A 15,357-nucleotide genomic window follows, 5' to 3' on the forward strand; every position below is an offset into this window, starting at 1 on the left:
GCAGCAAGTACGCCACTACATCTGTGTGTGTGTGTGTGTAGAAACTGCCATCGTCAGCGAGGTCACAGAGGCGCCCGGCATCCCTCAAGGTCGTTGAAGGTCGTGCCCGGAGAATAGACCAAACTGGTTGATAAGACAAACTCTCGCAACAAGATGGCTGACACCCTTGTTGATGCTGGATGGATGGCTCAGGTGTCACTTTTTCTTTTTCTCACACAGTCAGCAAATCTTAAGACATACAATTGAAAAGTTGACATTGTCATACTTTTAGGGAGGCGTTCATTGACATCTTGATCCTGGAATGCTTGCTGTCATTGTCAATCGATTGTCATTTTTCATGTTGTTGTCATGTTATTGTAGTATCATGTCAGGTCATTTGACCCTGTTGCTATGATTACATGTGGTTGCATTGTCATATCACCTCAGCTGTCAATCATTTGTCAGACGATTAAAATTGATGTCAACATTTCGACCTTGTCGATGTGACGTCATAATTCAACAAACATTTATTTCTAGATGGAGACTGTATTTATGTACTAAAAGGCTTGATAGAAGAGCTTCTAATGTGTAATAGTGGTTCCCCTTACAACACGTTTCTCTGAAATTCATCCACCCACCCATTTTTGATCCCACCCGCTAGAGGGCGCCCACAAGCCGTAAGCCTCGAGGAATCCACTTCTGGAAGAAAAAGAAGAAGCCAAAAACCGAGACAAGAAGTGAGCACCGAGGTGTTTGTCTCGCTCTTTCCTTGAACTTATGCAACGATTGTATTTCAATCTTGGGAAAACATCAACAACAAAACTCTTTCTTCGTCCGCCGGCTTGACGCAGGTAAGAACGCACCACTTCCTATTCGGATGGTTTTTATTGTTATTGTTTTGCTTGCGCTGTTAGCATGAAGTGGACTTTCTGTTGAATCGATGACTTTACTGATTTCTTCTTCCGTGTGGCGTGTAACTTTCTTATTCAGCTAACGCACACAACACTTATCAATCAAATAGCAGGACTTCCCACTTTCACGTCGGACTCTCTAATGTATGCTTGATCCCACACGTGCATTCATTCATTCATTCATACATCATTCCTTCCTTCCTTCCTTCCTTCCTTCCTTCCTTGCTTCCTTGCTTCCTTGCTTCCTTCCTTCCTTCCATGTAGTCATACATGACTCAAATTGAATGCTTGTTACATTGGTATAGCACCTTTCGGACTGAAGAAGCTCCTGAAAAGTCCAAATCCATCATGTGTGAAAGTTGGAAAGTTGGTTTTATGGCAGTATTAAGAAGCCGTGGCACACGCCGCTCACTTTGATCAGACTTTCAGCAAGTGAATAACGACACAAAGGCAATATTGTGCCCCCCCCAAAAAGTACAAACACGCCCCCCATGCCTGCTGGGTGAGGCATGGTCTTCATGTCCGCCACAATAATAAAAAGAAAAAAAAAGACGGAGCGATCGTACACACGTACAATCCGTTTAGAGAAAGATTAGAGAAGCTAAAAGATGGGTTTTTTCCCGTATTAATCAGTGCTGTACCGAACTACACCCAATAGTGTTAGAATAATGCAAGAATCCGATGAATTGTGATTAACTCCAGCCCACAATATTTAACACAATATTGTGTGTTATGTTGAAGTGTGTGATGGCAGCTATGGCGGCAGCGCCACCCAGAGGCGGAGAGGACCTGCACGTCCTGGTGAGGAAGTGGCAAGAGGTGGCCTGCCAGTGGGAGGCGCCAGCGGGCAGCACCCTTGAGGTTGGCTGCCAGAGCGATATCGCCCAGAGTCGAGACGTCGGCGTCCAGACGGACCTGTTGACTCGCCGACTGTCCTGGAGACGTGCGGGTGGGCAGGCCATTGGTCACATGACCCTTAAAGGGGAACATAAGGCAAAAACGTATGACCTTGGATGACACAGTCGGCTCAGCCATTTTGCCCTGGAGCGCACCTCTTTTTGCCAAGAAAAACATTTGCCTCATGTTCTTCTTTTACATTTGCAACTCCCTTCTGACTTCCTCCGACCTTCGTCCAATATCGCCTTTGACTTCCTGTTCTGCTTACTCCTTTGGCCCTCGCAGGTTTCTCCGGCATAGCCGTCAGGCGTTTGGCCCTGCGAGCCAATCGTCAAAATGGTGATGGCACACTGCCGCAAAGCAAAAGCAAAGTAATCAGAACCGCCGCCAAAGCTCACGAGGTGTCCCTCGCCGATGTAGCCGGCACCGTCTCCTCCCCCTCGCCGCCGCTGTCTGGTGGGCGGCCGCGGAGAACACGGCGACCTCCACGGTGGCGCGAAGATCTGCAGACCCCGGCGATGCTCGAATTGCGGCAGAAGGTGGCGGACGAGGACGAGGAGGACGAGGCTGTGCAGACGTTGCCCCAGGAGGGTAAGAATGCACTTTTTGTTTCTGTCTTTGAAAGCTTCTGTACGCATTTTCACTGTGTGTGCCCTGTTAGGTGCGGCAGCGGCCGACGCTAAGTTGGAGGGAGAGAACATCATGTGCGATGTGTGCGGGCAGGTTATGAAGAACAAGTCCAGCCTGGCTCGTCACTCCTTCATCCACACGGGCAAGAAACCGTTTGCGTGCCACCTGTGCGACCTTCGCTTCAACCGTCGCGACAACCTCAGCCATCACCTCAGCCGGCTCCACCCGGGGGGCGTGGCCCGGCGCGAGAAGCGGCGCCCCGTCCAGACGTGGCTCTGCGACGTGTGCGGGAAAACCTTCCGCTGCAGGTCGGCTCTCAAGACGCACGAGGTCATCCATCTGGGAGTCAAACCCCACCGCTGCGACCTTTGCCCGAAGGCCTACATGCGCACCAACGACCTCCAGCACCACAAGCTCACCGTGCACCAGGATGGTGAAGGTGACGGCAGCGGGACGCGCCGCCGCTCGGGCTCCTTACTGTGTCACTTCTGCGGGAAAGAGCTCAAGTTTCGATCTCAGTTGGCGGCGCATCTGCAGACGCACACGGAGGAGCGGCCGCACCTCTGTGACGTCTGCGGCCGCAAGTTCTGCCGCCGCTACCAGCTGGAGCGCCACAAGCTCCTCGTCCATGTCGACGGCGGTGCCACAGAGGACGAGGGAGGCTCGCTGCCGTGCGACGTGTGTGGCAAGCGGCTGAAGAGCGAGGCACTCCTCGCCGCCCACTCGCGCATGCACTCGGGTGACAAGCCCTTTCGCTGCACGCTGTGCCTGCGCCGTTTTATGCGCCACGCCTGCCTCAAGCGACACTACGCACGCGCACACATGAAGGAGGGCAGCGGGGTGGCGCGCTCCGCCGGTCTGCGCCAAGACAAGTCCTTCCCCTGCACCACCTGCGGCAAAGTGTTCAAGTTCCGCTCGCTGCTGAGCAACCACGCGGCCGTGCACAGCGACGAGCGGCCGCACGCCTGCGACTTCTGCCCGCGCCGCTTCCGCCGCCTCAGCCACCTGAAGCGGCACCGACGCGTGGTCCACCGTGACGGCGCACGGCTGCCGCAGAACTTTGTGTGCCACATCTGCGGCAAGGACAAGAAGTGCCGCTCGCAGCTGGCGCGCCACGTCATCATCCACACGGGCGAGCGCCCCTTTGATTGCGACATGTGCGCCGCGCGCTTCAATCGTCGAGGCAACCTGCAGCAGCACAGGAAGCGCGTGCACGGCATCCACCCGACGCCGGAAGAGGCCGACCCCCCAGTGCTCTTCCCTGACCTCGACGAGGACTGCGACTATAAACTGGAAGACACTGCGTCCTCGCCCGCTGACTGATGCCGCTCGCCTTCCGTGTTCCACATTGTACCACGTTTCGAGGTGATTTTTTAGTTTATTCAACCTTTTTAAAAAACATTATGGCAATTATGAGTTTCCATTTATTTGTGCATGGTGTGAGCTCAGCCCCGAGCTTCAGCAGATATAAAAGAAAAAAAAAAGTGAACATTTTCTCATGCTCACGACTTGGAACACAGCAAAACAAGCTCAGCATGCGATCCTCTAAGGATGTCAGGTGACACTTTTGGCTCCGCCCACATCACCGGGAGCTGCGCTGTCATGGCTCCATGATGTCACCTTTGGGCGGCTTGGCAATCCAGAGGTTGGCCTGCCTCGCCGGCGAGCTGTTGGTGGAAGGAGCTACGTGGGTTATCTCGGCGCCAACTGCGCAAGAATATTGCCCACCTTGTGCTCAGCAGGCGGCAGCAGCAAGTGGCCGAGGCCGCCAAGATGAGCAGCAGCAGCGGGATGGTTGGAAGGATGACGTACAGCGCCAACGGGCCTGCACGCACACGGGAACAGCATGACGCAAATTTAGAGCGTTTCCTGAAAATGTTACTGGCGGGTGAACAATTAATCCCATTTGTTGCCACTTCAACTGTTACATCGCTTAACGTACAATAACAATGTATCTTAATTCCTATTAAGAGTGTTGCGAGACTGCAAAATTCATTTGTGTCCATTTATATCATTCACTGTTTGAGACAAAATACATGTACAGAATGTGTCTGTGTGTACCTGAAGTTCCTGTCAAGGTGACGTGACCCCTGTCCAGTGTAGTCTCTAAACATACACACAAACACACACAAAATGGCGCTAGGAATAATGGGGTTGTATCAAAACTAGTTTGACCTCACAAGTCAAAGCAAAAGAATGGTGTGTCTTTTTTATGTGTTTTATCTGGCGCTGACCCGTTCCCTGCCCAGCAGTCGCGATGCTGGGGTCCTCCTCCGGGTGGCGTTCTGCCAATGGGATAAAAAAGAAATGAGTCGGAGAGCAGCCAGGATAATGAAGATGACAAGACCAAGGTGGAAGAACCTGGTTGATATTTGCAGATAAAATTATGTTTCATGGAGCACCGGTCGTCATTCCAGTGATAAAGGTAGGCCCCGCCCACTCCCGGATCCGCACGCGGCTGATGATACATCACCACGCAGGACTCGGCGCCGCACGACGGCTCGTCCGAGTACCACTTCCTGAGGACAAGCATCACTTGCTGTTTGCGATAAGCCCCCACCTGGCGCAACCTCACGCGCATCGGCATCACCTGAAGGACGCCGAGCTGCCGTCGGTCCACCTGTAGCGTTGCAGACAGGAAGTGACACCATCGGGAGGGTTGCGCTCGTCGTCTGCGCGGGTCAAACCGATCCAAAAATCGCCATCTGATATGCCCGAGCCCAGACGCAAATCCTGAACAACAACCATCAAGGGGATAATCAACAATGATGATGATCATGGGGATACAATGATGATGATTTCAATTTGATTATAATAATGAAAGTGACAGAGGTGTGTATAAGGATGTTGATTATAAAGAAGGCCACCAAGGCGCCACCTCCAGCAGGCTCTGGATGTGTTTTTGTTCTTGTGGCGTGCGAATGCTAACGAGCTGGCCGCCGTCCATGCGGCACGCGAGCTCCGCCTCCCTGAAGTCCACGCGGCTGGACACGTCGTGGAAGTACGCCATCTTGTAGCACGCTCGCCAGGCCACGCCCAGACACACCCGTTGACCTGTGAGCGCACACAAGCACAGGCGAGGATATTTTGTTTCAATAAAGTTGCTGTAGCGGTGTCATCAACATGATCCGAGTGACATCATCACCGCAAGAAACATTTCCGGCTAATTACAGAAATGACCTCAATGACCTCCAGGTGGATTTTGAGTATGCTGTCACTGCATCAACTGGCTGGAGGTGAGTGTTGGAATAATTGGATAGTGAAGCACTGGTCAGTCTGGCCAAGGGCCTCATAATTTATGAGTTGGACTCCCTTGTCCCAACGAAGTTCTCAGAGAATTCCTTCAACCCCCAATCATACAATTATACTTTTCCTTTCTTGGCCATCCCTGTCAGAGGCCCTCACTAGTTATGAGCAGAACTCCCATGTACCAACAAAAGCTCACTGTTTAGTTCATAAGAACTTCTTTCTCTTTTAGTCAAGTCTGTAGCTTTTGTTCATAGATTGTTCAGGACTGTCACAGTCATGTGTCGATGTGTCCTTGGGCAAGACACTTCACACACCTTGCCTCCAGGTCGCCATTGTAAATGAGAAAATGTTCTCAATTGACTTCCCTGGTAAAACATTTTTTTTAAAAAAGTATTTGCACAAAAGTTATCCAATATTTACTCATTATTGTTGTGTTTGTTTGACAAGAAAATAAACTTGTTGCCTTGTTCCACAGGAAAACGGTTAGTTCTCCTCCCGAGTAAAACGAATACTGGTTATCTTCTCCTTGTTTCAGTATGTGAATTAATGTCTGATGGTACTCAGACCTGGCAACGTGGCAGGTGAATGCTCGCTGGCCTTGACCTGCATGACAAGACATTTTTGGGTGATGCATGTCCATAAACTGATACAGTTGTTTTCTTTTTATCAGTGGAACAAGCGGAATGTCCTTGGCAATCCAAATGTGGAAACATTGTGGCGTCTCGCAAACGTGTCCGCAGGGAATGCAGATGCTCCTCTAAAAGGGCAGGATTTTCTCACTGCGATGTTTGTCCCAGCTAGCGCCCAAAAGTCCAGACTCAGGTGACCCACCTGTTTCACGAGTTTGCTCATGTGACCTGAACCTTTCATATTTACCGTTTTTTTCCATGTATAATGCGCAAAATTTAACTAATTTATTGTCCTAAAATCTGGGGTGCACATTATACATGGGTACAATTTATTATTATTTTTTTTTATCCGGATATCGTACGGAGGCCGCCATTACAGATGCGCTTTCTTCTCTGGTGTTCACTTCAAACACGCTCCATACGAACACAATGCTCTCGTATCAGACGCTTGCTCCATCACCTGCTCGTTTGCTGTCATAATGTACCCTACACAAATCCGAAACATTTCTTTGCTATCGAGTTTGCTAGCGCATGCGCAGTGATACTAACCGGCAGAATAACATCCGGTTGTTCCCAAAGATTATGTTTTTTCTGAAATAATTATACATTTACGGACTTAAGTAGGAGTCAAAATTTGGGTGCGTATTATACATGGGTACAGGCTTTTTTCCAGCATCAACATGCCATTTTTAGGGTGCGTATTATACATGGGGGCGCATTATACATGGAAAAAAACGGTACCTGAAATCCTTACTGTTAGCCATGATCAAATTATAAACATATTTAAGAGTTGACTGTCACATTTCATTTCTAGTTTTTAGATTTGCCACTGCGCTGTAGTGTAAAAACTTTTAGCTGGAAATCTAAAACATGAAATGTCTGCATGTTATGCAATTCAGTTTAAAAAGTAAAGAACAGCAAAGCAAACTTGTCCTAAGCTTTAAAGTCACATTTCTGTAGGGTGGGGGGCGGTCATGTTTTCAGGGGCGGGGACAGCCAGCCGGCTTATAAGTCCAGCGCGACGCCGCAGCAGCATCCGAGACCGAGACGGGGTCAGCAACCATGAAGCTGTCATTCACCGCGAGGCTCTTCATCGCCTTTGGCCTGGTTTGGACCTGTGCGGGTGAGCTTTATTGGACTCAAAATCTTTGTGCACATCGCGCGATACACGTGTCTTTCTTCAGAGAGTTGAAATGCTACATTGAGATTTATAGAGACCAAAATGTTCCCTGTAGTGATTTTTCGTCCCTCGCTTTATGATTACGAAAGTGCAGTTTGAATTTTGCCTTTGATTCCTTTGAGCGCATCATTTTTTTTCACCGCCTGAGAATGTCTCTTCGTTGAAAGGAATCCAAATTGAAAGTCAAGATATTTACTATGTAGCAAGGGGCTCGCTTGCGTGCTTGCATAGTGACGTGGTGCTGTCCTTGTTCTTGTTGCTGCTGCAGGTCTGCCCAGGTGTCCGGCCGGCTGGGAGGAGTACAACGGCCACTGTTACTACTTTTCAAAGGACAAAAAGAATGCGGACGATGCTGAAAACTTTTGTCGCCAAAACGGAGGACACCTGACAAGCGTTCTGGACCAAATGGAGCAGGTGACCCCTCCCCTCTCACTTACGTACTGACTGACTCACGCACAAGCCCCGACACACGCACACACTCCCTTCTCCTCCCTTTCTTGCAGTCCTGGCTGGCGGCTAAAATGAAAAATTGGTGGCTCGGCCTGTGGCGCAAGAGTGTCAGCGACAGGTGGCAGTGGAGAGATGGAAGTCCTTATGTTGCGTCTGAGGCGTAAGTGTCCTGCCTCCAGTAAGAAAGCGCAAGTCAAAGGCAAAAGCGGCCTTTGGGTAGCTCTCCTCTGCCTCGGCTCTTATTGACGCAAGCTCATCTTGTTTCAGATTCTGGGATTCAGATCAGCCAAACAACCCCCCTTACATCAAAAAGCCCGAATTCTGCGTGGTGAAGTGGCACCTCTGGCACGACATGTACTGCTCCTATGTCACTAACTACATCTGCAAGCGCGCCCTCCTGGGTGAGTCCAGCCTGTGTTGCTTTATGGCCGCATTGCCTAATCCACATAGTCAAGTATTAAACAAGTATGAAATATGTTCTGGCCCAGCTGTACGTGACCAACAAAAAGTTTGCATGCCTTGTACATGTGTGCCCTCCTTTCAAATGGTCTTCATGTCTGCAGATAAGCCCTGCCCACCTCCGCCTCCAGCCTGCCCTCCTCCGCCTCCGACCTGCCCACCTCCGACCACGCCTCCTCCGCCTCCAGCCTGCCCTCCTCCGCCTCCGACCTGCCCACCTCCGACCACCCCTCCTCCGCCTCCGACCTGCCCGCCTCTGACCAGCCCGCCTCCGCCTCCGCCTCCGGCCTGCCCGCCTCAAGAAGAGCCCAAGATGTGCATGAGCTCTGCCGATGGGCAGGGATGTTCCTCTCATGACATTGCATGCTCGTGCCTGCTGGCCATGGTTGCCTCCCCGGTGAGTCACGACTTTTTGCCCACAAACGTCGAGTTGTACACTTGTCATCTTGCTCAATTGTGCATGCGTGCAGAAAGGCGGATTCCAAGTTGCAATCAAAGACGGTTTGAGCGTGGGCCGCAGCATCGTCATCAAAGGACAAGCCAAGAGCAATGTCACAAAGTAACAGCCCTCAACACACACACACACGCACGCACACACACACAGAGTTCCCACCGCGATGCATTTGTGCAACAGGCTTGTCGTCAACCTGAACGTGCGCGACGATACCGACGACGACAGCAGCGACGACGACAGCAGCGACGACACCAGCACCAAGGAAGTCACATCAGCGCTCCACTTGAACTTCGACTTTGCGAAGCAAATCGCCTTGCTCAACACCAGACTGGCCGGCAAATGGGGCGACAAGCAGACGAAGAACATGCCCCAACAACTCCCCTTGAGTCTGGCCTTCAAGGTGAGGCCCGCAGCTCCAAACATAAGTGGACATCCGCATTTGTGCTCACTTCAACCAACCGGTCACAACAATCAGCCCAACATTTGGCGTTCCTCAAATCCAAAATGGCATTGACTATTTAATGTGGGCCCAAGAAGCCATTTCTGCATTGTTTTTTGGTCCATAATTGACCATAATTGCTGACCCTGCTCTCTCGTGGCCATCCAGATTGTCATCAAGTGCGAGGTCAACGGCTTCAAGATGACCTTCAATGACGACCACCAGCTGGACCTCAACTATGCTGTGCCTGACCTGCAAAAGATCAACTGGCTGGAGGTGTGGCAGGTGAGGCTGACCAGCATCCAGCTGATGTGACGGCGCCGTCCGACAACTGCTTCCCGTCTGGGCGACGTCACGCAAGCGGCAATGAGCTCTTTCAAACGCATTCTTTTCGCCCACCTTCTGTTGCTGTCCACTTTTAGCCTTGTATTGATCATGAGAATCTCACAGTATGACGTCATCACGGTATGGAGGCTACACGGCCGTGTTTTTGTACTATTGGTTAAAAATGTCCTCGCGTGGAAAAAGAAATAAGTAATGTGAGGTATAAATATTTGTAATGTGATGTATACACACACTATGATTTAATGAGTTCATTTCAATAAAGTTTTGAAGCATAAGAAAAGTTTGGCCGAGAGTTTAAATTTACTCAGGTGGCGCAGAAAAGGCAAGAATAAAAAAAGCTGATGCGGCCACAAGCCCAAGTCATCTCACGTGTTTTACTCTCTCGCGCACACACACTCACGCTCTAGATTAGCTGAAATTGTGCAACATTTGCATTTTCATTGCCAGCACACGCACGAGCAGTTGAAGTGTTGTAGGCATGCCGCATGGAGTGCAAGTTGGCAAAAATGGTTTCACGATCACCCTTTGGCCACAAAACTCACCACTGAGGACTCTTCCACCGCGGATCGCTGTGACCAGCATGATGACAGCCAGTACGGGCAGCCTCGCCAGGTCAAAGGTCATCTTCCTGTCGTTTTATAGAAAAACACTCCTCCAAAAAAGAACTCATCAGGCGTTCATGTCTCCTCCACGGTGTGGGGTTGATGTGCTGCGCAGTCGGGGTCGGCTATGCCCCCCTTTCTCTCTCTCTCTCTCTCTCTCTCTCTCTCTCTCTCTCTCTCTCTCTCTCTCTCTCTCTCTCTCTCTCTCTCTCTCTCTCTCTCTCTCTCTCTCTCTCTCTCTCTCTCTCTCTCTCTCTCTCTCTCTCTCTCTCTCTCTCTCTCTCTCTCTCTCTCTCTCTCTCTCTCTCAATTTCTCACACAGGCACTCAACTTAATTGGTTTAGTGGGACGGCAGAGACGCTAATCAATAACTGCATCGATAGCTTCCCTTTGCAGCATGATGACTTCATCACAATGACGTCATTGCGTTGCCAGGATAATGCAATGGCGACTATTTCGATTTATTTAAAAAAAAAAATCATCTTCATTTTCCACCAATCACATTTGCGCGCGGACACGCGCACAGAAAGTGAAAATGTGCCCACTTCAGCCCACAAGTCGGTTGCCATGGTTATTGCGTGTGCATAGCTTAGTCGTGGTGTCCATTCTCCGGCCACCGCCAAGGCAACCCCCTCCGCCCCCATCCCTCGCCCCCAGCTGCGTTTGCGTATTGTAATTGTTTGCCGCTGTTTCTACACGGACCCGTTTCACTGACGGACAAATACAAGCTACCGCGGGAGGGGCTGACAGGGCAGCAAAGCTGGCAGTGGCAGCTTGCAATTTCTGGTAGGTTTTCCATGATCGATTCCTTGGTCGGTTCCGGTCTCAATGTGTTCTGTTTGACTTGATTGGATTGGACGTCGATTTGCATTTAAAAAGCCAGATGAACTTCATTGATCTGTTTTGGTTGACATGTGCAGGACTGAAGACATCACAACAGATTTGACTCGATCACAGCTAAGGAATAAACTTGAAGATTTATTTACAAGAGCGCTTTCATGCCAAGTCCATAACCGTTTCGGGATTTAAAACCCCAAATCAAATGGAAGAACAATCACGTCATTTTAAAAACTGATTGGATTGTCATTGATTGGATTGTGGTTAGGTCAAGCTCTGCCCTCCTCCAGCTGCCACTGCTGCGGCAGCGAAGCGTCGCATATCGCCATGGCAACGTGACCTTTAATGCCTGATGGCTGGGCGGCGGACAGACACTGACCAACAGACACCTGGTACACACGCGCAGACTTCTGTGGGAACACACACACACATTGCAAGTGTTAGCTTTAGCCGGCGGGAACAAGAAAGTACCACATCCAGAAAAAGGGGGATGTCTCACCCCAAGGCTCCACTGTTGCGACCCTCCTGAGCCGTGACACTTCATAAGTCTGGGCGGGTCAGCAGTTCGAACCTCCGACATGTCCAGGCACAGCAGGCCAGAAAGGATGAGCTGACCTTCGTCGTCGTATGTCCACTCCTTTGTGCACGCACCCACATCAACACGTCCAGCCCCGCCATCATGTAATGTTTCCACGGAGGCGGTGTACAAATTACCTGTTCCGGGTCGCCGGGGTCACAGGGTCTGAGCACCACGGTGTCGCCCTTGTGACTGACTCGTGTCTGCGCGACCAAACAGCGTCCGCTGGCTATGTTGTGCAGCTGAGACGGGAAGCAGCTTTTATTTTGACGCCAGTCAAAAGGAAGGCGGCCGGGCTGGACGACAAATCTTACCCGTCCTCGGCGCAGCACCCGGGGGCGCGCCGCCTTCTTGTTGCTAAGCAACGGTGGGGCCTGCAGCTTGTTGTTGATTTCGGGATAAACGTTGTCCAGGTACCAGCTGAACGAGCGACACTGCAGACGTTTCCTCAGCGCCAAACGCTGGCTAATGTCGCCAAAGTCGCGCTCGCGCAGCTCAGGACGCAGGGACAGGAAATGCTCCTGCAAGGCAAAACCAGCAGCATTCCTTCCTCTTATCTTCTTCCAAGCACTCTCCACCATTCACACTGAAGCTAGGCCGTTGTGCTACTGCTGTTAGCGCCCTACTTCTCCATGCAACATTGTCTGGTTGTTATGGTAACACCTGTAACGCCTGTGTGTGTGTAAGCGTGCGTTTGTGTGTATACCTTGTAGTCATCCATCCAAACGTGAGCAAGGCGTAGGGAATTGTGGGCCATGGTGTCATGACCGCCCGGGGAACTGTAAGGTCGCCTTTTGCGGAAGATGTGACCAACGCGGGAACACGGAATGATCAGCAGCTCTCCGCCACACATCCAAATCTGAAATGAGCAGCAAAGAATCTTTTATGAGGTCCAAAAGTGGCGGTTTAGGTGCCGTGATGGACGTAAGTGGGCCGAGCCTCACCCTAAAAGAGATCTCCAGGTTCTCGCCACCCCATATGTCCATGCCGGCGTCGTACTGGCCCAGCTCGTTGAAGTAGTCCCTGTCCATTGCAAATAGACCACCTGCCATGGTGGGAGACCTGCGGGAGGGGCCGGTAAGACGGGGTCGGGTCGATGGAGCCGGGTTGATGGCCTCCTTACCTGATTGGTGCAATGGCGCCCCGGGGCCCGGCCAGCTGGGCGGCGGGGACGGGGTCCCACTTGAAGTGCAATCCCCAGTTGAATCCGCCGCGGACCACCGGGGATGGCGAGTAGGCCAGCGTGTCGGCAGAAATGATGTCGATGACGGGGCAAACCACCGCGCGGCGCTGCGACCGGATGGCCGCCAACAGGGGCTGCAACCATGCCTGGTTCACCTCACAGTGACTGTCCAGGAACACCAGAACCTCACCTGAAGCACGCACAGGTTGGGTGGTGGGTCAGCTATTTGAAGGTCGCGGAAAGTCACTAGCCTCACCGGTGGCGTGCTTGGCTCCGATCATGCGCCCTCGAATGAGTCCTTCTCTCTTCTGGTTCCGTAGCAGTTTGACATTTCGGGGCAGCTGCTCACGCACATATCGGTCCAGGTCGTCCTTCAGCTCAGCTACAACCACAAACAACAGTAGCCATCACGTACTTAATTTGCCATTTGAGTTTTGCATTCATCATTATTTTCTTCTTTCGGTCACTCATTTGTAACGGACGGCGGTCATCCGGAAACGGCAGACTTCCTCAAACGAGGCAGCGGGCAGCGCTCACCGAGCTCGCTGTGGTCGTCCACCAGGATGATCTCATGGAGGAGGTGAGCTGGCGTCCGGTCCAACACGCTTTGGACCGTCCTGGTGAGAGCGGAGATGGCCTCATTGAAGAAGCAGATGACCACGCTGGCATACGGGAGATTCTGGGGATAGGCTTCGTCAGCGCACCTGTAAACAGCAGCATGTCAATCGGCGGTCCGGCACAACGGACCAGAAAGACGGGCGGGCCACCTGCGGTCCCTGGTGTCGGGCAGCTGGCGGCGAGGACCGATGCGGCGCGAGATCAGTACATTGAAGGCGTGCTGACGGTAGCCGGTGTCCCGCACTTCCTGATCGGCCTGGTTGAAAATCATACCCATTTCTGGCAACAACCCGGCGGCACCCGCATCCTCACCGACTCCCTGGTGGGCTGGCCCCTCAGCGACGGCCCGGCGGCGTGGTCCGATTGGGTTTCTGCCTAGACCCGGCTCGGCCGTCCGCGAGAAGTAAACGAGCAGGAGCAGGGCCCAGGCGGCTGACGTCACCACGCAGCCATAGCAGAAGTAGCGCAGCGGCACCAAAGCCATCGAGGCGCACGCAGCATCGCTTTATTTACATCATACTGCTTCACACACAGACACACACAAACACAAGAATGTGAATTGTCTTCAAATCTGTCTCTTTTTTTTTCGCCGAACTTCAAGTGGCAGTGACAAAAAAATGCGGGAAGCAAGCATGCCAGTTCTTTCATTTGAGAACTGTGCCATCTGTGCAAGGGAGCACTTTCAAAAGTACAGGTAATCTTTGAGTGTGACTAATAATAGTAAGGAAAACTTGAAAGTATGTTTACACGGATGGATGTTTGGTCATGCACAAACAGACTTTAGGGGAAGACAAAAATTGTACGTTTCGCTCTCAAATTGCACCACTTACGCATACGACGCGTCATGCATGCATGGATGGTGTTTGAATGTTGTATTGCTGTTTGTGGAGCAGAAGTCACTTAATTCCACATGAAGTAGATTCATCGTTTGCACACGTTTGCACAAATGATGTTAGGGAACTCGTAAAATAGCTCGTGCGGTAAAACAAGGTGATGAACCAAAGTCCATTCATAAAATGTCCTTACTCGTCCAACAACAACAAAACTCTCAGAAGGATTTGCTTGTATACCAGTATGGTCATTAGAATAGTATCTTTATTTACAAATCATTTCGATTAGTGTGTAAAGAGCAATCGTTATGGTAAACTTATCAGACGCCACATGAAGAAACAAGTTAGAAAAGATGCCTCTTTATCCTTAAATGAGACTGCGTAGAGTCCTCAGATGAAATTATTTTTTAGGACATCAAAATCTCACATTTTGGTTTTAAACGAGTTGCGGCACACCGGCCGAATATGTACTTAATGTGTTGTCTACACATGGACAAGCTAGCAATATTTTTGTCTCATATTAAACATTCAAAGGCCGTCCGATAATGGAACCTAGCTAATGGAGCCAAACCCGATCTTTTCCCCTCGGCTTTAGCAATTTTGTTAGCTCGCATGCCACGGAGGTTGTGGTCACGTGATTCACTCACTGGCGTTCTTCAGCAGCCATCCGTCAAGGTTGTTCCTTTGAGCTATGTCCAAATTCGCAGGCTACGTCCTCCTCCGCCAGGGTCCTTCGCAGCCCTGGAAGCTCCGCCTCCGTGGACTCCATAAACCGTGACGAATTTGGACTCCGTACAAATTAGTAGGTAGCGTCCTTGAACGCACGGAGGGGGTGGAGACGTGGCGTCATTTCCGGCGTGACAAGACCGCACAGCTGTATTTGAGTGCAGTGCTTTATTTCTTCAGTTCTATGTTTGACACCGTCTGGCAGTTGTGTTTGCATGTTTTGAGTTCTATTTAAAACTATAAATATTTAAAAAAGTAAGAATAACGTCGCCATGTAAACAAAGGCCAGTTTCATGACGGCATTCACGTGTCACGTGACGTGCCGTCGGCTGGCTCAGAAAATGACGTCACATCGCCTAAAA

General features: G+C 50.9%; 4 protein-coding genes across 8 annotated transcripts; 2 read left to right on the forward strand and 2 right to left on the reverse strand.

Moving 5' to 3' along the window:
* The first annotated feature begins 9 nt into the window (after positions 1 to 9).
* On the forward strand, positions 10 to 4,467 carry LOC133143807 (zinc finger protein 517-like). Of its 4 annotated transcripts, none has more exons than XM_061265985.1 (5): positions 10 to 192; positions 641 to 830; positions 2,073 to 2,126; positions 2,208 to 2,378; positions 2,449 to 4,467. In XM_061265985.1, exons 1-5 carry the CDS (start codon positions 154 to 156, stop codon positions 3,738 to 3,740), a joined length of 1,746 nt encoding a protein of 581 aa, XP_061121969.1. In that variant the 5' UTR covers positions 10 to 153; the 3' UTR covers positions 3,741 to 4,467. The 4 variants fall into 4 exon arrangements, with proteins under 4 accessions (XP_061121969.1, XP_061121967.1, XP_061121970.1 ...); XM_061265986.1 differs by lacking the exon at positions 10 to 192 and adding an exon at positions 1,632 to 1,839 and having other exon boundaries at positions 686 to 830; XM_061265983.1 differs by having other exon boundaries at positions 2,073 to 2,378.
* Positions 3,828 to 10,528, reverse strand: chodl (chondrolectin). Its single transcript, XM_061265992.1, has 8 exons — positions 10,165 to 10,528; positions 5,296 to 5,471; positions 5,008 to 5,150; positions 4,779 to 4,936; positions 4,652 to 4,702; positions 4,479 to 4,523; positions 4,146 to 4,242; positions 3,828 to 4,084 (listed from the first exon to the last, which is right to left on the reverse strand). The coding sequence occupies exons 1-8, from the start codon at positions 10,244 to 10,246 to the stop codon at positions 4,018 to 4,020; spliced, it is 819 nt and encodes a 272-aa protein (XP_061121976.1). The 5' UTR covers positions 10,247 to 10,528; the 3' UTR covers positions 3,828 to 4,017.
* LOC133143690 (uncharacterized) lies at positions 7,291 to 9,857 on the forward strand. The gene is made up of 8 exons (XM_061265781.1): positions 7,291 to 7,418; positions 7,744 to 7,889; positions 7,979 to 8,085; positions 8,193 to 8,326; positions 8,489 to 8,781; positions 8,855 to 8,943; positions 9,019 to 9,238; positions 9,446 to 9,857. The coding sequence occupies exons 1-8, from the start codon at positions 7,358 to 7,360 to the stop codon at positions 9,590 to 9,592; spliced, it is 1,197 nt and encodes a 398-aa protein (XP_061121765.1). The 5' UTR covers positions 7,291 to 7,357; the 3' UTR covers positions 9,593 to 9,857.
* Positions 10,529 to 11,182: 654 nt separating the features above from the next.
* galnt11 (UDP-N-acetyl-alpha-D-galactosamine:polypeptide N-acetylgalactosaminyltransferase 11 (GalNAc-T11)) lies at positions 11,183 to 15,071 on the reverse strand. Of its 2 annotated transcripts, none has more exons than XM_061265379.1 (11): positions 14,917 to 15,071; positions 13,589 to 13,961; positions 13,359 to 13,525; positions 13,078 to 13,203; positions 12,762 to 13,011; positions 12,583 to 12,700; positions 12,345 to 12,497; positions 11,953 to 12,159; positions 11,776 to 11,880; positions 11,561 to 11,698; positions 11,183 to 11,471 (listed from the first exon to the last, which is right to left on the reverse strand). In XM_061265379.1, the coding sequence occupies exons 2-11, from the start codon at positions 13,921 to 13,923 to the stop codon at positions 11,331 to 11,333; spliced, it is 1,740 nt and encodes a 579-aa protein (XP_061121363.1). In that variant the 5' UTR covers positions 13,924 to 13,961; positions 14,917 to 15,071; the 3' UTR covers positions 11,183 to 11,330. The 2 variants fall into 2 exon arrangements, with proteins under 2 accessions (XP_061121363.1, XP_061121364.1); XM_061265380.1 differs by having other exon boundaries at positions 13,589 to 13,958; positions 14,917 to 15,069.
* Positions 15,072 to 15,357: the final 286 nt, after the last annotated feature.

The sequence above is a fragment of the Syngnathus typhle genome, linkage group LG19 (assembly GCF_033458585.1).
Source record: "Syngnathus typhle isolate RoL2023-S1 ecotype Sweden linkage group LG19, RoL_Styp_1.0, whole genome shotgun sequence".
In the NCBI taxonomy this organism is placed as follows: Eukaryota; Metazoa; Chordata; class Actinopteri; order Syngnathiformes; family Syngnathidae; genus Syngnathus; species Syngnathus typhle.